This window comes from Marmota marmota, unplaced genomic scaffold, assembly GCF_001458135.2.
Source record: "Marmota marmota marmota unplaced genomic scaffold, marMar, whole genome shotgun sequence".
Lineage (NCBI taxonomy): Eukaryota > Metazoa > Chordata > Mammalia > Rodentia > Sciuridae > Marmota > Marmota marmota.
The window spans coordinates 8,008,848-8,031,412 of record NW_026000076.1 but is presented as its reverse complement, the minus strand read 5'-3'; the positions used below and the strand labels follow the sequence as shown (position 1 = coordinate 8,031,412).

At 35.0% G+C, this 22,565-nt stretch overlaps 1 protein-coding gene across 9 annotated transcripts in view; it reads right to left on the bottom strand.

Annotated features, from left to right (window-relative positions):
* Window positions 1-22,565, bottom strand: part of Znf644 (zinc finger protein 644) — a 99,985-nt gene that overhangs the window by 61,483 nt on the left and 15,937 nt on the right. For all 9 annotated transcript variants that reach the window (XM_048814473.1, XM_048814480.1, XM_048814472.1 and 6 more), the window contains exon 2: window positions 3,299-3,359. In XM_048814473.1, the coding sequence (XP_048670430.1) occupies window positions 3,299-3,342 (44 nt within the window). In that variant the 5' untranslated portion in view covers window positions 3,343-3,359. The remainder of the gene's footprint in view (window positions 1-3,298; window positions 3,360-22,565) is intronic.

The window sequence follows — 22,565 nt, the reverse complement described above, 5'->3', positions numbered from 1 at the left end:
ATCACAATTTCAAAGCCAGCCTTAGCAACTAAGGCCCTACACAACCCAGTGAGAAACTATCTCAAAATAAAAATTTTTTTTATAAATAAAAATTTTTTTAAAAAGGTTGGGGATATGCCTCAGTGGTTAAGCACCGCTGGGTTCAATTCCCAGTACCAAAAAGAAAAGAGAAAAAAAGAAAGAAAATGCCAGTAAATTTGGTAAGATGAACATAGAGTTAAATGAAACTACTTTATGAAATCATTCTTGAAAACTGAAATAAAAACTTTAGTTCATGTTCCTTCTGCTCATATTTTCCCAAAGACATCCTCCAATCAAAACTCTTTTATTATTTTCTTCATGGCCCAACTCAAATGATGAGGAAGACACTGAAACTGCGGATAGTATATCCATCAATCTCTCAAGAGAAAAACTAGTCTAAAAAACCAGTAGAGAGAGTTAAATCAAGTAGTATCAAAGTTAAATTTCTCTTGAACCTCAAATGCACAAGAACTAAACACCTTTCACATCCAGGTTGAAATAAAAGATAATCAAAGTTCTATATTTGGTAATTAACCTAAGAAAATCCTTGTAGGGAGAGCAAGAAATGGAGGTCAATCTCCAACTCTGTGTTCAATTGCCATAGCAGAAGCCACATCAAGGAAAAATGACAAATTGATCCCACATCAAGGGGAAGAACCTCTCCTTGCTTTGGATTTACTAGAGGACAATCAAGCTTCAGTCATAAAAATCCCAGGTGTCTATTAATCCAACTAGCCAAATTTCAAATACAGAATGACATCACCAGTCAAAATGCTTTAACAATTTTAAAATGCTTCATTTCTGAAGAGAGTATATTTTTATAAATATTACATTACATATCTATGATGATAATACAAAATTTTCCAAATTTTTTTTTTCAGCAGCTAGCTTCCTAAGCTATAGGAATCAAAAATGCTATCAAAGTTGTTGACTATGGCTCTTCAATTTCTTCCTCCATCATTTTTCACCTATTAGGAAATGAATAACTTCCCTTCTTACATATGTACCAATCTCAGAGCTCTGGTGACACCATAAGTTAGTGCATAGTACTTATATGTGACTAATCTATTAATATGCACTTAGTATACACAGTATACCAGGCACTGCATTTTTAAAATAAATGAGACATGAGTAGTGTCTACCTTTAAAGAGCTCACAGTTTAATAAAGAAGACAACCTACTGCAATATGGCCAGGCCTACATCAAAGCTCATGAGATGATGCTTGAAACAGAATATTTGAGAAAAAAAAGACAGCCAAGAGAAGAAGTATTAGCAATTGAAGTGGAGGAGGGTGGGGTGGGGGGATGTAACAACTTATACTTAGTACAGGAGTATGAAATATCATACTTAGTTTATTCATCTAATTCTAGGCATGTGGGCATAGCTATAGTGAAATAATTGCATGCCATGGTATAGAGCTTACATTTTATTCTGCAGGTGATAGGAAACAATAAAAGAGACAGAGGAAGAAAGTAGCATAGAAAAGTTGGCAAGTGAAACCAGAGATTTGGAAAACTCATTTAACAAAATTATAGGCAGAATATAAATATTTATAGTATATTCATATGATGTAGTATTACGCAGCAATAAAAAATAATAAAAATTATAAACTATGCATATACTCACCTCAAGAATGAAAACATCATAGTGAATGACAGAGGTCAGATACAAAAGAGCACTTACTATGTAATTCTATGTATATACATTCCAAGCACAGCTAAAATTAACTATACCAATAGAATTTAAAAGGTTGCTTACCTCAAGGGAAGGCTACTGGATTGGAAAGAGGGAAAGCAAAGGAAAGTTTCTGGGATAATAAAAGTTTTTATGTTTTGATCTGGATGATAGTTATATGTGCAAATATACATATAAGACGACATGTAAATTTTACACTATATTATGTATGTTACACCACAATAAAGAAGAAAAGAACACAATTATGATCGAATTAAGGTCAAACAAGTTAAACCAGTGTCATGCCAAAAGCAATATCAAACTTGTAAGTAATGAGAACAAAGGTTTTAATAGACTCCATATATTCAACTAGTAAACAAAATCTCTTTTGGACACTAAAGTACAAGTCTGGTTTATTCTCTACTTCAAGAAGATTATAATACACACACACACACACACACACACCTTTTTTCTTTATAATAAAAGCTATAAAAATAGAGTATTATTCCTCAAGAAAAAGAAAAACCCTGTTAACCAAAACTTTTTCTACATAGCAGTACCTACCATATAAGTACTACTATAATAATTAATAAAGAATAAGAATTCACATAAGTATTCTTTACACTAACAATATACTTGCTATGATTAAATCAAAGATTGAAATTACACTGGTACTAGGGATTGAATCCAGCAGTGCCTTGAGACAGAGTCTCTGTATATTGCAGAGAGTCTTGCTAAATTGCTGCAGCTGGCCTCAACTTGAGATCCTCTTGCCTCAGCCTCCCAAATCACTGAGATTACAGGCATGCAACAGTGTATATGGCTCATTATAGACTTTCATTTTTTAAGCAAACACTGAGATCAACAAATCTTTGGCAAGTTAGACAAAGACTAAATTAATTGCAATTATATCAATGTATTCTTTTCACTGAATATCCAATAGCCATATTCATTTATTGATGATAAATATAATTTTTAGCATTTCAAGAGCTTAAATTATTAAAAAGCATTCTTTTACATACCAGGTCAAAAGTGTATAATCAAAATTCAAAATTTACAAAGTCAACAGTCTTAGGAGAGCTAATCAGAATGCTACATTTCTAGAAAAGTCCTTCAGTAAATATGCCCACAAGAAAAACATTAAAGGAATAATTTACAATTCTGAACATTAACAGAAGTAACAACTTGGAGAATTTCATTAACAGAAATAACAAAGTAAAATTCATGGAAGCAACCAAAGAGAACAATGAAGCAAGCCAACAGATTTTACACTGAATGATGAAGTGTTCCTTCATAGTGGCTAAGCCAAACACCAACTTGATTTCCTAACATGTTAGAAAAGTCACTGGAAATCTGTATGCATTAGAAACCCTGAATGCAAAAAAGAAGGAAAATAAAAATTTAGATCCATAATCTGATGGTTGCTTTTTTAGCACCTATCCAATCAATGAGATCAAGTCAATTTGTCAAAGTCAACTCATATTTTAAAATTTTATTAAAAATTCCATTGATTCTGGACTTTTGAAGATATATTTTTAAAACATAAATGTTTTATGTTATTTCTACTTCAATATGTAATATTTAAAGTAGTCTTCTACTTACCTAGATTTTGTCTTATTAACATCTTGCTGCAAGAACAATCTCATCCGAAATTAAATCCAATCTGAAAAAATACATGTAAAAACCATCATTTAGGATTTTTTTGTTTATTTGTTTCAGGTATGAATAACTACATCTACAATACCCTATTCTTTTAAATTAAAAACTGCAAACAAAATTATTTTCTTGATAAAGCATTGAAAACATAGTGTTAACTAAAACAGGAACTTGCTAAATACCTTTTTAGAGGAACAATAACCTATTCACAATGAAAAATTTCCTAGTTTTCTTTTTTAAAATTTCTGTAACAACTTGTTTTCATTAATAGTTTGGCAATTATAATAGTTAAAATCAGTAGTTATTTCTCTACAGAGAACTTGGTTCCAAGACCCCTTAAGGATACCAAAATCTGCAGATGCCCAGGTCCTTTACAGAAAATGGCAGTCTTTCTATATAACCTACGCATATCCTTCTGTATTTTTAAATCATCTCTACATTATATAGTACCTAATACAATGCAAATGCTATGTAAATAGGTGCCATATTATATTGTTTAGTGATCAACAAGAAAAAAAAGTATGTACATGTTTAGTATAGAAATGTTTTCTTTCAAACACAATTTTGATTCAGGGTTAGTTGAATGGGTGGATGCAGAATCCATGGATAGGGAGAGTGTGCTTCCTCATAAAACATACTTCAAGGTCAGAATTTATATAATACTTATACATAACAAAATCACAACAAAAAAGCTGGAGATAAAAAAGAAAGTATGGCATGGCATAAAAGAATATACTTTTAGTCGTCATAATAGCTAATATTGAAGCATTAAGAACCATTATTCAGAAAATAACATATATTGTTATTCTTCTGCTTCCCCAATTTAACCCTCAATCTACTATAGTGACTTCTTCCCCCAAAATCCACAGAAAATGTACTTACCAAAAATCTACCTATTCCTATTGTACCACATTTCACAAATTCTAAAAACTCAGTATATTGTTGCCTAAATTCTATTTATCTCCTGCTCTACCTGAAACCTACTTATTATTTTCAATTCTATATTCTTAAAAAATGGCACCAACATACTTATTTCCAACTGTCAACCTAAATTACTCTTAACTTTTCCATTCTCAATTTGTCCTTTCCAGAACTATGAATGATCACTTTATAATGGTTATCCTAACATGTACCTATGCTTTAAGTTTTGCTTCCACGTGGTAAACTACAAATATCTACCTGTATCTACCTTCTACCTCCCTTTAACTTTGTTTTAACAGTTTTATTAGTCCTTCAATATTTACCTCAGTCACCCTGGCAGATACTTCTTTAATTCCTTCAGCTTTAAAAAATCCATTTTCTCAATTACTGTAGCAACTAACTGGTGAAAGCTGCCTGTCAACACTTTCTGCTTCTTTGTATATTTTCTAAACCATAGTATGAACATATTGAGGACAAGAACTCACTTATTTTGTTTCAGCATTGTCACTGGCTGGCAGATGAAAGCCTAAACAATGTGGGCTAAATAAGAGATTCAAATTTTGCTTGTATCTCAAAATGTATGTAGAAGATAACCCAAGTAAAATTCAGGCTAATGAGTCAAATTCACATCTTTGAGAACTGGAGAAAAAAGTCATTATCACTTCTGGATGTAAAAATGCTACTTTACAGCTAAACATGGTGGCATATGCCTGTAATCCCAGCGGCTCAGGAGGCTGAGGCAAGAGGATCACAAGTTTGATTCCTCCAAAGCCAGCCTCAGCAACTTAGAAAGGGCCTAAGCAACTTAGCAAGACCCTGTCTCAAAAAAAAAAAAAAAAATCATTGAGGATGTGGCTCAATGGTTAAGCATCCCTGGGTTCAACCCTGGTACAAAAAAAAAAAAAAAATTACTTTATGAAATAACCACATTTAAGTAAAATACAACTGACATAAATTAACCCACCACACTCTTCTATTGAGTGAATTATTTAATTTCATTGATTTTTCAATACCAAGACTTGGGGACTAAATGCTTCTATCCCTGCACAAAAACGGAGTTTGTGAACCAGAATTACTAGATTTATTTAAATATTAGCCTTAAGCAGAAGAAGGTTAGAGAGTAAGACAAATATAGTTCTTGTAGTATCAATTTAGAAAAGTGCTTCTCAAACTTTAGTGTCCATCAAAATTACCTGAAGGGCTTATTTCAGATTGCTACAGTCTGCCCCCAAAGTTTCTACTTTGGTAGGTCTACATGAAGCCCATGAATCTGCATTTCTAGTAAGTTCCTAAAGTGATACTATTTTGAGGATCACATATTGAAAACCAGAGCTAGAATTTTCTATGATGTCTAGATGAGAATATTGTCCCTGTCAACCAACGCCAGAACTGTTACTTGTTTTAAACTAAACTATAAAATCAAAGTGAAAGCATTAAAAAACCCACAAAACTCCATATAAACTGCTGAGTGTAACAAGCTGTAAATGGCCCTACAAATATTATCCACAGCTTAATCCCTGGAACCTATTATGTTACCTTATAAGGAGAAAAATGGGGGGGGGGGGGTGGAGAGTGCTACAGGAAACATGATTAGGGAATTTGAAATGGAGAGATTATTTGAGATCATCTGGGTAGGCCTAGTTATAATCACATGTACGCTTAAAAAGGGAGGCAGCAGGGGAAATTTGATTACACACAGAGGAAAAGGCAATTAGAAGACAGATCATAAACATTTGAAAATGTGGCCACATCCAGGAATATCAGCAGTCACCAGGATCGGGAAGAAGCAAAGAATGGACATTCCTCTAGAGTCTCCAGGTGAAGAACAGCTATGCCAACACTATGAGTTGGGCTCTGTAACAATGATTTCAGACTTCTGGTTCTGTAATAATAATTTCAGAACTGAGGGAGAAACCATTTCTACTATTAAAACCATTCAGTTTGTGATAATTTGTTAGAGCAGTCACAGGAAACTAATACTAAAGATAGCAGATTCTCAAGGAAATGGATTTGAAGTACCTTTACAAAAGGTGTTAGTTTATAAACTGACTAATGTGACTAATCCCAAATTTGACTCTATTTGAAGAAAAGGCATTTCAGTAGGTAAATAAATTAGATGAGGTCAAAAAGATGAGGCCCTAACACAATATGACTGGTATCTTGCAAGAGAGCCCAGGCACATATATACAGAGAAAAGGTTATCTGTGCAAGGATAGAGGCCTCAGGAGAAACAAAATCTGCCAAGAATTTGATCTTGAACTTCCTTCAGAACTGTGAGGAAATGTTTCTTTTGTTTATGCCACCCAGTCAGTGGTATTTAATCTCCAAGCAGATTAATAAATGAAAAGGATACATGTAGTTGCAACAATATAAATACACTTAAAATCGATTAAAATGGTAAATTTTATGTTATGGACATTTATAACAACAAAAATAAAAGTATGTATAAATGTCATATGTGCACATAAAATAACATAGCTTTATAACTTCAGCTATAGTAATATAAGAAAATCTGAAAAAAACTTTTAACCACATTTGTCCCCCCAAACCAAACAACCATGTTTTAGACACATTTTTTAAAATTATTATTTATTTTTATTTTTAATCAACAAATAGTAATTGTATATATTATATATTTATGGAGTACAATGTGATGTATTGGCATGATTTTACATTATGGGACAATTAAATTACATTACTTAACAAATCTATCCATTCACAGACTTACAAATTTTTTGTGGTAAAACATTTAATACCTAACTTTAGCAATTTTAAAATATACAATGCATTATTACTGTTGTTACGATTCTGTGCAATAGATTATGAAAACCTATTCTTCCTAAAAGAAATTCTGTATCTTTTAATCAACACTGCCCCTTTCCCCATTCAGTCCTCCAATCTCCACACAGCCTGAGCAAACACCAATTTACTCTTTATTTCTAGGTTCAACATTTTTAGATTCCTCGTATAAATGAGTTTATGTGATATTCGTCTTTCTGTGCTGACTTGTTTCACTAAGCATTAAATCCACTAGGTTCATCCATGTTGCTGAGGATGACATAAATTCCTTCTTTCTAAAGGTTGAACAAGCACTCTATTGTGTATACACATTTTCTTTATCCATTTCATCCAATGATGGATAGCTGGGTTGCTTCTATGTCTTTGTTATTGTGAATAATGCTTCCATAAACACAAGCAAGCAAACAACTCTTCAGCATACTGTTTTCAATTCCTTTGGATTTATACCCAGAAATGGGATTATTAGATCATATGGTAACTCTATCTTTTGTTTTCTGAGAAACCTCCATACTGCTTTCCATAAGGGCTAGTTCTTCATTTATATTCCCACCAAAAATACACAGGGTTCCCTTTTTTCCACACTCTTGCAAATACTTACAATATCTTTTTGATAATAACAATTAGATTTTTTTAAAAGGATCTTCTAGGTAAATCTGATAGAAGTACTGTAAAATCCACACCTAAAAAGTATTATTAGAATATTACTTAGGTGAACACTGGGAAAGGGGTCCAGAAAAGAAGAAAACACTTTAAGTAGTTGGTATTAAAATATCAAATATATCTTCCCTAAAACCTGAAACCACAGCCTAATCATGAGAAAAACATAAGACAAATTCCAAGAGTTGAAAAATCCAATCGTATATCTGACCAATACTCCTCAGAACTGTTAAGGTCATTAAAAACAAAGTGTTGAGGGACCTAAGGAGAAATGTCATATTTGAAATATGACATCTGAAACAGAAAAAGAATATTAGGTAAAAACTAAAGAAATCTGAATAAACTATGGTCTTTATTTAATAATAATGTGAAAATATTGGTTCGTTAATTTTAGCAAATGTACCATACCATTGTAAACTATTAATCATAGGGAAAAAGGAGGTGAGGGGAATGTATGAGAACACTATACCATTTTGCATAAATTTTCTGTTAAGTCTAAAACTTTAAACAAAGTCCATTAATTTCAAAAATATTTAAGTATTTTGAAGAGACATAAACATACTTTAAAAAATGAAAGTGAAAATTCAAAAGATTTCAACTTAAAATTCAGAAGAATTAAACTTAAAAGTTCAAGTACATGGAAAAGAAATACAGGGAAGGTTACAAAACGAGTGTTCAAAACAATGGAGTGAAACTAAAAGCCAACAGTAGGAGGAAAAAGGGAAAATTCATGCAGAAATGTAAATTAAACAACCTACTCTTCAACCAACCCACAGGCCAAAGAAGGAATCACTAGGGAAATGGAGAAAATATATGGGGAAAAATGAAACACAATATACCAAAATATATGGGAAACAGCAAATGCAGTACTGAGAAGGAAGTTTACACTAGGTAAAAGCTTACATGAAAAAAAGGGAACATCTCAAATCAACAACCTATCTTTATACCTCAAGGAACTAGAAGAACAACAAACTAAACTAAAACAAAAGTTAACAGAAGGAAAGAAAAGATAAAGATTAAAGCAGAGATAAGTAAATAAGAGCAACCAAATTTGACAAACCCTAAGCTAAACTAAGAAAAAAAGAAGACTCAAAAAACTAAAATCAGAAATGAAATATGGGACATTACAACTGATGCCAAAAGATTATAAAAAAAAACTTTTTTTGCACATCAACAAATGGGAAAGCCTAGAAGAAATGGATATATTCATGAAAATATATATATATACCAAAGCTGAGTCACAAAAAATAAAAACTCTGAAAGACCTAGAACTAGTAAAAGGAGATTAGATGCAATGATCAAGAACTTTCCAAATAAGAAAAGCCCAGGTCTAAATTACTTTTCTGACCAAACATTTAAAGAATTAACACGAATCATCATCAAACTCTTCCACAGAATCAAAGAAGAATATTTCAAATTCATTCTGAGGTCAATATTATCCTGAAACTAAAACCACACATACTCAACAAGAAAAAAAAGTACAGTCTAATATCACTGGATGAATGATGCAGATATCTTCAGCAAAACCAATCCAACACCATAGTAAAAGGACTGTACCCTGTGATTTATTCCTGGAATGCAAGGATAGTTCAACATCTGAAACCAATATACCACATTTACAAAATGAAAGGGGGAAAAAAAAAAAATCACATTATTTCAACGTGTAACAAGAGCATTTGGCAAAATTCAATACTAATTCATTTAAAAAAAAACACTCAACAAGTACACACAATATACTTGCACACTGAAAAATACAAAATACTGCCAAAGAAATCTTACAAGATACAAACACATGGAAAGACACTGTGTAATCACAGACTAAAAGCTTCAGGACCCTGGATTTTGCTGTTAATTTTTGAATGCCGAAAAACACAGGCAACAAAAACACATATTGACAAATAGGACCAGGTCAATCATAAAACTCTGCACATCAATAGAAACAATCAACAGAGTGAAATGACAACCTATAGAATGGAAGAAAATATTTACAAATCACATATTTGATAAGGGTGAATATTGAAAATACATACAGAATTCATATTTGACAACACAACAAAATGACCTAATTTCTAAAATGGGCAAAGGACTTGAATATAAAATGCAGCCATTCTAAGAATTAGTAAGCAGTTTCTCAAAAAAATTTAATGGGATTATCATGTGACTCAGCAATCCTACTTCTAAGTATACATGCAAAAGAATTCGAAGCAGGATGTCAGAGAGGTATTTGCATACCCATGTTCACAGCATACCCATGTTCACAGCGGAGTATCAAATCAAACACAATATCAAAAAAGTAGAAAACACTCCAATTGCTTACCAGTGGATAAATGTATAAAGGAAACATAGTAACATATTTGCTGAGAGCCACAGCCAAGTTGGAATGGCCCCTGGCATTTTGCCAGAAGTAATGGTTGAGAGGGGAGCCATTAAAATGATGATATTAAGTTAAGCTGTCTATAATTGCTGTGACTGGATGATGCTGGATTGAAACAGGCTATGTATTCAATTGTATATTAGACCTTTACTGTCAGTACAGGGCGGCTCTTGCTGCCTCAGGCGCCCGCTACTTTGGAGTTCCCGATGAGTTCTTGCGGTTCGAGACTGACTGCTGCGCACAGTGGGCACAGTGGAGGGAGTTCCGGTTGGTGTGTGGTGTTCCTGGGGGCCACGTGGGTGGAGTTCAGGAGAGTTGCCGGGGGTGTGCGTGGAGTGCTGTTGGAGCTCAGGCAATAAAGTTTCCTGTTTGAACATAAAAGTGCTTTGTGGCGGCTCGGTGATTTGTGCCCAGCCAGACTGCAGCATTTGGTGGCCCGTGCGGGGAACACCTGAATCTCGGAGCTAAGTGAAATTGCTCGCCCCTGAGGGAAGGCGAGAGAATGGGTGACCATTTCAAAAGACAATGTGTTCTTGTTTTGATTTGTTTTGTTTTTGTTTCAAGCTGCATGTCCCTAGAACTTTCTCAGGAAAAATGGGAAAAATGGTTGGCTCAAGGTTTGAAGTTGTTCTGCCCTGAAGAAGAGATAGAGATAGACCACGAATATACATTTCAAGAAAATAGGAAAATTGATACAATGATTTTTTGTTCCGATTTTGTTTCATTTTGCTTCGGTTTTGTTTTGAGCTACCTTGTTGAGTTGCATTATCCTTGTAGCAGAAATATGGGGTCAGAAATTAGCAAAAAACAAACCGAAAGAATGTTAAGTAAATTGTTAGAAGGAGACACCCCAGTAAAACCAAAAACAGGGCATACATTGATACAATACAAAAATGTAGCCCATGACTTTTTAAGGAGGAGTTGTTGAATATATCACAATGGGACCATCATGGTGAAGATTTAAGGGAAAAGGAAAAGAAAAACCCAGGAACTCTGGCAGTTGGCACATTACCGTTATGGACGTTGGTACGGTTTTGTTTGCCTAGTCCAAAGCCTTCAGTTCAGACTATAGTAGAAGATCAAGTAAAAGAGAAGGTCTCTTGAGCTAGTCGAACAGAGGAAGAAAATTTAAAGGAGGAAGAACTATCAGGGGAAAAGTTACAACAGGAGGCTGCTACTAACACCTTTCTATCACCAGAGGGCATAAGTGTCCAACCAACAGCTCCACCTATAGAGACAACATATGCTGGAGAGCCCCGAACCTCTGTAGTTGATAGATGGGATCCTGAGACAGGACCTCAAAGATTAGCATGCCCTATACTTGAGCAGGCAGGAGGGCAGCGAATTCACCGTGCTTTAGATTTCAAAATAGTGAAGCAGTTAAAGGAGGCTGTAACAACCTATGGTCCCCAAGCACCCTTCACTGTAAGCATGGTCGAATCAATTACCAACTTGGACATGATGCCAGCAGATTGGGCTAGTATGTGTAAAGTTGTGCTAAATGGAGGGCAATATTTGTTATGAAAGGTTGTCAATGAGGAATTTTGCATGGAGATGGCTAGGCGATATGCAGCAGCTGGTTATCCTCAGAGAAATCTAGATATGTTGTTAAGAAAAGGACCTTATGAGGATCAGCAGCAACAAATTAGATATGATCCTGCTATATACTCACAAATTGCTGCAGATGCAGTTAGGGCATGGAAGACTTTACAAGGACATGGAGATTTACAAGGTCAATTATCTAAGGTAATACAGTGAGCTAATAAACCTTACGCTGAATTTGTAGATAGGCTTATTCAAACAGCTACCAGAGTTTTTGGGGATACATAATAAGCATTAATAAAACTAAAACACCTGGCTTATGAGCAAGCGAATCGTTGGTGCAGAGATATCATTAGACCATGGAAACATGAAGATTTAAACACATATATTAAATTATGTAGAGACATTAATGAACAAGAGCAAGTCGTGGCAGCTGCAGTAAAACAGGCTTTAGATGCCAGAGACATTAATGAACAAGGGCAAATTGTGGCAGCTGCAGTAAAACAGGCTTTAGATGCCAGGCCAAGAACATGCTACAATTGTGAACAAACAGGACATTTTAAAAGGAATTGCCCCATTGGAGGAGGGTTTAACAAAACTAGGTATCAAAGGAGTAGAATACCAGGTATTTGCCCACGATGCCGTAGAGGGAGACATTGGGCTAATGAATGCCGTTCTCAAACCACCATAGAGGGTACTCCATTATCAAAAAACGAACAAGGACCAGGTGTTTATCCACGATATCGTGGAGAAAGGCATCGGGCTCCATTGCCAAAAAATGGACAGGGGGGCCCAATGCTCCGGGGCCCAAAACCACAAATATACGGAGCACTGGAGGAACCCAGCAACCCCATCAGGGTAGTGCCCAGGACACATTGTCCATCAGATCCCTCATCAGACAAACCAGAGGGAGCGCAGGGTTGGACATCTGCGCCTCCGCCAGAGCAGTACTAACTCCAGAGATGGGAGTTCAAATCATTCCCACAGGGGTGAAAGGACCTCTTCCCAAAGGAACAGTAGGCTTATTATTGGGACGCAGCTCTTCTACTCTAAAAGGACTTATGATAAGTCCTGGGGTAATTGATCCCGATTATGAAGGTGAAATAAAAATTATAGCCAGTTCTCCAAAGGGTATATCAGTAATTTCACCAGGAGATAGAATAGCACAGTTACTAATAATACCCAGCCTACATGATAAATTTTCCAGTCGTACTGTAGAAAGAGGTTCCAAGGGATTAGGCTCCACAGGTGTAGATTGGGCTATGCTTTCTTTAAATTTAGATTCTCGCCCCATGCTAAAACTAAATATTCAAGGACATGAATTTAATGGGCTACTGGATACAGGTGCAGACCTTAGCATCATCTCTCGTCAAGAATGGCCAAAACATTGGCCATTACAACAAGCCACTCAAACGCTTCGAGGCCTAGGAGTGGCGACTAATCCCCATAGAAGTGCAATGGTATTAGATTGGAAGGATCCTGAAGGATGTGAAGGAACTATACAGCCATATGTATTGGATCATCTTCCCGTAAATTTATGGGGACGAGATGTCCTAGATCAATTAGGTTTGACATTAACAAATAACATCAACCAAAATGCACCCACTATTATGACTAGACAAGGTTTTAGGAAAGGAAAAAGATTAGAAAAACAAGAACAAGGTATAGCAGCACCAATACAAATAGATCAAGGAACAGACAGACATGGGTTGGATTTTCAGAAAGGGCCACTGAGACAATAAAAATTACTTGGAAATCAGAAAGACCAGTATGGGTTCCTCAGTGGCCCCTGACTAAAGAAAAGATACAAGCAGCCCATGACCTGGTCAAACAACAATTAGCAGAAGGACATATACAACCTTCTGTATCTCCCCATAATACTCCCATTTTTGTCATCAAAAAGAAATCTGGTAAATGGAGATTATTGCAAGATTTAAGAGCCATTAATAATGAGATGGTTATTATGGGACCTGCTCAATCGGGGATTCCCCAATTGTCTGCTTTGCCAAAAACCTAGTATGTTTTAGCTATAGATATTAAAGACTGTTTTTTTTCAATTCCAATTCAGCCTGAGGATAGTCCACATTTTGCATTTACTGTCCCTGCACTGAATCATGAAGGTCCTGATCAGAGATATGAATGGAAAGTACTCCCTCAAGGGATGGCTAACAGCCCAACTATGTGTCAAATTTATGTTAACAAAGCAATCCAGCCACTTAGAAATCAAAATCCTGAACTACAAATACTTCACTATATGGATGATGTATTATTAGCACACAAAGATAAAAACACATTGCTAGTGCCACACTTACAAACTTATTAAAAAATTATAATCTAGAGATAGCAATAGATAAAGTACAATTAAATTTTCCAATTAATTATTTAGGAGTTCTATTATCCTCAACCATGGTCCGTCCACCAAAAATTCAAATACGAGTAGATCAACTCAAATCACTTAACAACTTTCAAAAGTTATTAGGAGACATAAATTGGATAAGGCCTTATCTAGGCATACCAACAGGAGAGTTGGGACCTTTATTTGATATCCTATAAAAGGTCCATCAGATCCAAATTCACCCCGAATGTTAACGCCTGAAGCAAGAAAGGCATTAAAATCATTGAAACATATATGGAAAATATGCATTTGGATAGAACTGATATAAGTTTGCCTTTTATTATTTATTGTACTACCAACAAAAAATATTCCTACAGGAGTATTTTGGCAAGAAGGTCCATTATTGTGGGTACATTCATTTTATTCTCCTAACACTATTCTTATGAGGTATCCTGAGGCTATAGGACAACTGATACTCAAAGGAATAAAAGCAGCTAAGGGAGTGTTTGGAATTTCTCCCAATAAAATTATTACTCCATATACTATGGATCAAATTGATGAGTTAGCTAATGAGTTAAATACTTGGGCAATAATCATGTGCAAATCTAATGTTTCATTTGATAATCACTTACCATCTAATCCTTTGCTGTCTTTTTGGTCTTTAAACATGATTTTATTATATGTCAATTTTAGTTCAATAACTTTTAAAATTCACAATGTGCAAAGAATGAAAAATATAAAAAAATTAAATCTCAAAATTAATTTATAATGACAGTAAATTAAAACAATAATATCACTGTCATTTAAGAGTGAAAGTGAATCATCTTCCAACAATTTACCAACATCTACTTACAAATGGCAATTCAATGCATATACAATGCTTCCAAAATCTTATCAGATACGTTTTGTCAGGCTAACCAGAGTACCTTTTCCTCCTTGCTACTGAGTCATCTGGACTAAAGGGCACAGGCATACATAATTTACATCTATACCCAAACATAATGTCTGCTAAACTATGAGATCAGAAATAAACACACATTAAGATTAATTTAATTACAGACTGGACCAAAATATAGGATCGCAAAAATAGCCCCAATTCTGCATTAACCCATTATTCATGTTATTTGGAAATGAAACTTTGCAGCTTCTCCCATCAAGAGATAAAAGTCTTTTTTTTCCCCCAACACCTGTACTCTGGGATTAATCTTATAAGGAACACCAGTAGAATGCCACAGATTTCGATTTGTCCATTTTGAGTCTATGCCTCAAGAGACCTCTCTTTCAAAATCTTCATACCACCATGAAAACAAACTGTAATTGGTTGGGGGATCAGGGGACATCTCAGATGTCTTGCCCTATCCTAGAGCAGCCTATATCAAACCAATTCCCATATCAAATATATGACAGAACCCAGCCAAAAGCAGCAGAGCCACCTTCCTAACTGGCTAGTAAACACAGATTCATAAATAAACCTGACCAAAACCAGAAACACTGCCTGGTTGATCAGACTTATTCTAATAACACTTTTATTGCTTTATACCAAATTCCAGAGTAATTTCCTACACTATATTAATTGCTAACTGCAGTAAAAGCTAAGTGAATAAGTAGTACTGAATTGACAATATCAACTCTATCTTTTTTTTTTTTTTTTGTATTAGACCAGGCATGTATTTGTCTTTTGTTGAAATAAAGGCTTGGATGCCCTCATAAACTAATAATCAGAAAGAATATGGGACATGAGCAAATTACTCTAATAACTTTATTTTGTCTTGTGTGAAACAATCTCTCAAACTATTTAAAGTATTTTACATCTCTGTAGGACAATGCTTGACATGTATTTTTGAATTGAAATATTTGCCCAGACTACTCAAAATTCATAGATGCCCTCAAGCTGAGGGTTCCTTTTGTGTGCACAAAAGCCTTTGAGAAGTTAAGTGTTATGTATTGAAAATATAATAGTGGGTGAATTTTCTATCTATCAATCTCTGGGTCTGGTGTCTATTTCTTGCAGTGCTTATCGCCTGGTCATCTATTTGCTACATATTTTCTGAAGATATATGGTTTCTCCATATTTATGGCACATAATGATTTTTTTAAAATTTTTTATTGTTGGTTGTTCAAAACATTACATAGTTCTTGATATATCATATTTCAGAGCATGAGAAGAAGATTAACATTAAACAGGGATGAGAGGTGGGAGGGAAAGGGAGAGAGAAGGGAAATTGCATGGAAATGGAAGGAGACCCTCAGGGTTATACAAAATTACATACAAGAGGAAGTGAGGGGAAAGGGAAAAATAATACAAGGGGGAGAAATGAATGACAGTAGAAGGGGTAGAGAGAGAAGAGGGGAGGGGAGGGGAGGGGAGGGGGGATAGTAGAGGATAGGAAAGGCAGCAGAATACAACAGACACTAGTATGGCAACATGTAAATCAATGGATGTGTAACTGATATGATTCTGCAATCTGTATACGGGGTAAAAATGGGGGTTCATAACCCACTTGAATCAACTCTATCTTAATATAATAATTCAATTTTTCTTACCCTTAGGCATTTAGAATAGCATGATCTTTATCTCTTAACTTTTGAAGACAAAGGAAAAGAAAGGGACAAAAAAAACCCTAATTCAGGCTGGGGTTGGGGCTCAGCAGTAGCGCACTTGCCTGGCATGTGTGAGGTACTAGGTTCAATTCTCAGCACCATGGTCCATCAATAACTTAAAAAAAAAAAAAATTAATTGGGAAAAAAAAACACCCTGGGGCTGGGGTTGTGGCTCAGCAGTAGCACACTCGCCTAGCATGTGCGAGGCGCTGGGTTCAATCCTCAGCACCACATAAAAATAAATAAATAAAATAAAGGTATTGTGTCCAACTACAACTAAAAAATAAATATTAAAAAAACCTAATTCTTTAATTAGCAGTGATTCTACAAAACATTGTCCAAGTTTTTCAAAGCAGGTGTATTAAAACTGAGTGAAATCATTTTTGTAAGTAATGTCACCAATTATAATTTGTTGAGAAATTTTGTTGTTGTTACATGTTGTTGAATACAACCATATAGTAAAATTTTTCAAGATACTCCAAAATCTATTAAAAATGTTATTCAGGAATCTGCTACCTTATTAGTTCCTTGATTTATTTTAATGGCATACAGATTTTCCTTCTGGAATATATTCTTATTCAACTATGAAAGTGGCACCCCTGGATGGAGGGATACACAAACCGACCCCCAGGCTAACCGGAGTACCTTTTCCTCCTTGCCACTGTAATTTATTCACAGATGGGAATACAGCCCAAAGTAGGATATATGGAATTCTTCTCAAGATGTTCACATGCCTGAAATAACTGTATAGTGGAAGAGACCTAGTAGAGATATTGAACGAAATATTAAAACCCGTCAATTTGAAGGTATCAGAAAGCTAACACAACAACAAACAATGACCATGCCAAGATTCCATTGAAAATGGAAATCTACAGATGTGAACCAAGCAAACAGGGATCCTTTTACCTTAGGGTAACTGTCAATACAGATGAGGCAGCTGACCAGTATTTCTGATGTTGTTGTAGAGCTAGGGATACCAAAGGTTCAGAAATGGCTAAAATCATATTATAATAGTCTGGATCTTAAATGTCCCCCAAAAAACCCATATGCTAAAGGCCTGGTTGCCAGGCTGTGGCACCACTGAGAAGTGGTGGAACCTTTAGGAGGTAGGGCCTAACAGAAGCAGTTAAGTCACTAGGAGGAATACTCTTGAAAGAGATATTAGGATCCTGGTCCCTTCTTTTCTTTTTGCTTCCCAGCTACCATGAGCTACGCAGTGTTGTAGCACCATGTACTCTCACCACCATGATGGACTATGCTATCATAGGCCTAAAGCAACAAGCAAGCATAAACTGAAACCCCTCATACTGTGAGTCAAAATAAACCTTGTTTCTCTGATAAACTGCTTCTCTTAGGTGTTTTGTCAAAACAATGCTGATCTAACACACATACTATATTCCGACCACTTGAGTTAGACTCCAAAGAATTCAAGTCAGTCAGAAGTAAACAAGTCCTGCTAAAGTCCTGCAGTTCTGCTAAAGATACCTAGGTGACCAAATAACAAAACTCTCTATCCCCTAAATTTAATTAAGGCAATCCCAAATTCTAAGTCACCATAAGTGTCTGGAACATACAAAATAAAAATAATCTCTGGAGAAAGATAGTATCCCTCTAAGACTCACAGTTTAGACCTGGAAAAGCAGCTGGAAAATTACAGGGGAAAAAACATGGCAGCTAGGGAAACAGGGATAAAAGAAAAGTTCTGAATATAAATTGTGCCAGGTCACCTGATGTCTAACAATGTAGGCATAAAGGAGACCTGAGGGGGTTGAAAGGAAAAAAAAAAAAGCAGAGACCAGAGAGAGTACTACATTTGAAAAACAGAGCTGTCCTATGAGTTGGCTGTTTTTCAACACAGAGCATTCCCCAACTGTGTAGTCTGGGCAGCAGAAAGCTAAAACTCTCAAGAGCCAAGTGCCAGACGATAGAGCCCAAGCCCAAGCCCAAGGAAATCAGTAGAATCCCTGGAAGCAAGAAAACCACAGCACAAGCTTCAAAATTTGACTATAAACTCCAAATCATTGGATAAAAACCATCTTAGACACAAAGAGACCTCTAAGACACCAAGCCAAAAAAGCAACAACTAGAAACCAGAAGAGAAAAATCTCAGTAGCTGCATACTTCAAGAGAAACTAAGTTTGCGTTCTAAGACTGGGCAAGTTACCTACCTACCCAAAATAAAGGTCACCAATACCAAGCACATTTAACAAAATCCAGTAACTAAAATGTATATACAATGTCCAGTTTTCAAAGAAAAATGACATGATATGCAAAGAAACAGGAAAATCTGACCCACACAAAGGGAAAAAAGAGGGAGTCAATATACTGATTTTGAGTATACTTGAATCTTGGAGATAGTACACAAAGAATTCAAAGCAGTTTTTTAAAGTATATTACAAAAAGTCAAAGAAAATATATTCAAATAAACAGAAACAATAAGAAATAAAAAGCTTAACAGTAACTTAAATTCTAAAAACTTACCAAATAGGCTCAACAAAAAATTTAAAAAGAATGGCAATCTTGAAAATAGGGAAATAAAACTATACAATCCAAAGACAGTTAAGCAACTAAAGAAAACTCTAAGTCTCAGAAACTAGTAGGACATTATGATACAGTCCAACACAGATATAACTAAATTCCCAGAAAGAAAAGGTAGAAAAAGAGTGCCCCCTCAAAAATGTTGAAGAAATAATGGCCAAAAACTTTCTCTGATTTAATAAAAAGCACTTACATATATATAGAACCAAGAATCTTGACAAACCCAAGAAAGATAAACACAAAGAACTACTTTTACATATATACATATATCTTAGTCAAGTCACTGAAAACTAAAGAGAAAACCTTGAGAGCAGCCAGAGAAAAATGGTAACATAAGGAAAAACTGGCTTATCCTCAGGAAAAAAAAATGAAGGTGAAAAAACTGATATTTTCAGAAAAGCAAGAATTGTGTTTGTGCCCGCAGTATCAAAAAGACAAATTCATAACAGTAGATTTCAACAAATCTCTAATTGAATCATTATGCAGAAACTGAACTGGCAGAAATACAAAAATTTTGAACAACATGATTAGCAAAACTAACAACAGACCACAATGGAATAAGTATTTGTTTCCATCCCAAAATTCTTATATTGAAATCCTAACCCCCAATACGATGGTTTTAGGTGAAGTCTCTGAAAAATAATTGGGTCATGAAGATACAAGTCTGAATAAAAAGGATCAAAAGGAAATCCAGAAAATTTTCCCACCGTTGTTCCCACATGTGAGGACATAGCACGAAAACATCAATCTGCAAACTGAAAGAGGGCCCTTAGCAGAACAGGAATACATTTCTGTTGTTTATAAATTACCCAGTCTATAGTACAGGTTAAACACCCTAATCCCAAAACTGTGAAATCTGAAATACTTCAAAAATCCAAAACCAGGGGCTCAAAGTGAAAGCAAATATCCCAAAATCAATCATCAATCATCATCATCATCATCTAAAATCCAAAACACTTCTGGTTCAAGTCATTTTGGATAAGGGATACTGAGCTTATATTTTGTTACAGCAGCACAAGCTAGCATACCATACTGCAATGCAATAATGAGCTACAGTTACGACAATAGAGATTAATGTCACAAATGTAATATTAAAAAAGAAGCTAGGGTCCATTTATACAAATTTTATTTTTAAAAAATGAAAAAAAATTCAAAAGATATTTTTAGGTGATAAAAATATAGAGCAAAAAGACATCCCACCCCCCAATAGAAGACAAAATGTCAGTTGCCTAAGGAAAAAGGAAAATGTCTGATGAGGGGGACAGCATTACCCACTAACCAACTTTGCCCTAATCCTTTCATATTTCAAGCAATAGACTTAAACCAGTATCTTGATTGTTTTTAAACTTTAGATAAAACTGCTCCCTGTGTAAGAAAATGACAATTCTCTGACAATCCCCTCTACAACTCCTGAAAACTATATCATAACCACACAAGACGACCAGCTGATTTTTGACAAAACTGCAAAAGCCATCAATAGGGGAAAGGAGGGTCTTTCAACAATTAGTGCTGGAACAATGAGAATGATGTAAACATGGGGGAAATTACCTGAACTTCAATCTCTATACCAATACTAACTCAAAATGGATCAGATATAAGTGTAAAATATAAAGCCATCAAACTCTTAGAAGATAGGAGAGAATCATTATGATCCAGACAATGAAAGATTTCCTAGAAATATCATCAAAAGCACAATCCATAAAAGAAAAAAACAACAAACTGGATTACATCAAAATTAAATCATTTGCTCTGTAAAATATGCTTTTCAGTGTATGAAAACAACAAGTGACAGATTTTGAGAAAATGTTTGCAAACTACATACTTGACCAAAGATTCATCTAAAATATTAAATAATTCTCAAAACTTAATAGTAGGACATCAGCAAAAAAAAAAAATATATAAGAAGGAAGACTCAAAATCACATCCTCATAAAACCAACAACAGTGTCAAAAATTGGAAAATCAACTTTTTCTAAACTCAAAAATAACCAACAGTTTGCATAATCCAAAGGACAGTTTATTCAAGCCAGATAGCTGATCCTTGGTGTTTCAGTTAGTTTGGTGGGCCTGTAACCATACAACCAACAAGAACAACTTACAGGAGGAAAAGTGTATTTCAGCTCACGGTTTCAGAGGTTCAGCCCACAATCAGCCAACTCCAAAGCTCTGGGCCAAAGGTGAGCAGAAAATGCTACAAGGGTGTAGCAGAGAAGAGCTGCTCAGTTCGTGATAACTAGGAAGCAGAGAAAGACTGAAAAGTGCCAGGGACAAAATATAAACTCCAAATGCATACCCCTCAGTGACCTACTTCCTCCAATCATACCCTATTTGCCAAAGCTACTACCAGTTAATATATTCAAATGAATTTATCCACTGATGCACTAAGCCACAACCCCAGCCCATGGAAGGCTATCTTAATTTGAACTGGTTCAGAACTCACCCAATATAAAAAACTGTCCCCTCAAAAAACCACACACACAACTCCAGAGCATTTGTCAAAAACAATAAGAAGCAATTGTTTCATAGTAAAACTGGCTGCGGCAAAGGAAAACAGGTAGGATAAAAAATAGACCCAAAAAAAACCTTTAAAATACAAAAGCTGGAGGCTCTGAAAAGCTCAACATATTCCTGAGAATCTAAAAGACGTTGTTGAGTATGTGTAGGTCTGTGCACATGCCCAGGAAAGACCTGATAAAGTCCTAAGTATCTACATCTGTCTAGCCCTAAGGCTCCAAAAAAGCAGAAAGTGAAGAGTAGAGAGTTAAAAACTTTTTAGTTGAGTGTTAAAAGTGTTGAAGATGTTGCACAGAACCTCATAAAACAATGGGAAATTTATCAGTTGAGAAATTCAAGGAACTCTGTTAATTACTAGCTGATCACCAACCTAAGTGGACAGAGATTTCAATGGCCACTCTTGACAATACAGATTTTATACAATTTACTCAGAAAAAAATCCCTAAAACCCACAATAACAAACACTGGGGTGGGGCAATATGATTACCAAACTGCTACATTATTTAAAACATATAGGTTTCAACCAAAAATTACAAAACATTTCAAAAAATAAAAATAAGAAACTATGATTTACACACACAGGAGGAAAAAAGCAGTCAAAAGAAAATGTTCCTAAGGAAACATTAAATTAAACTTAATTAGACCAAGTTTTAAAATCAATTATTTTAAATAAATTTTAAAAAACTAAAGGAAATCCATATATAAAGGATTAGAGGAAAAGAAACATACTATCAATAAGAGATAAAATTACGAATGGGAACCAAATAGACCAAAATTCTGGAGTTTTTTTGTTTGTTTGTTTTTAAATATTTATTTTTTAGTTGTAGTTGGACACAATACCTTTATTTTATTTATTTTTATGTGGTGCTGAGGTTCGAACCCATGCACTAGGCGAGTGCTCTACTGCTGAGCCACAACCTCAGGCCACTGTTT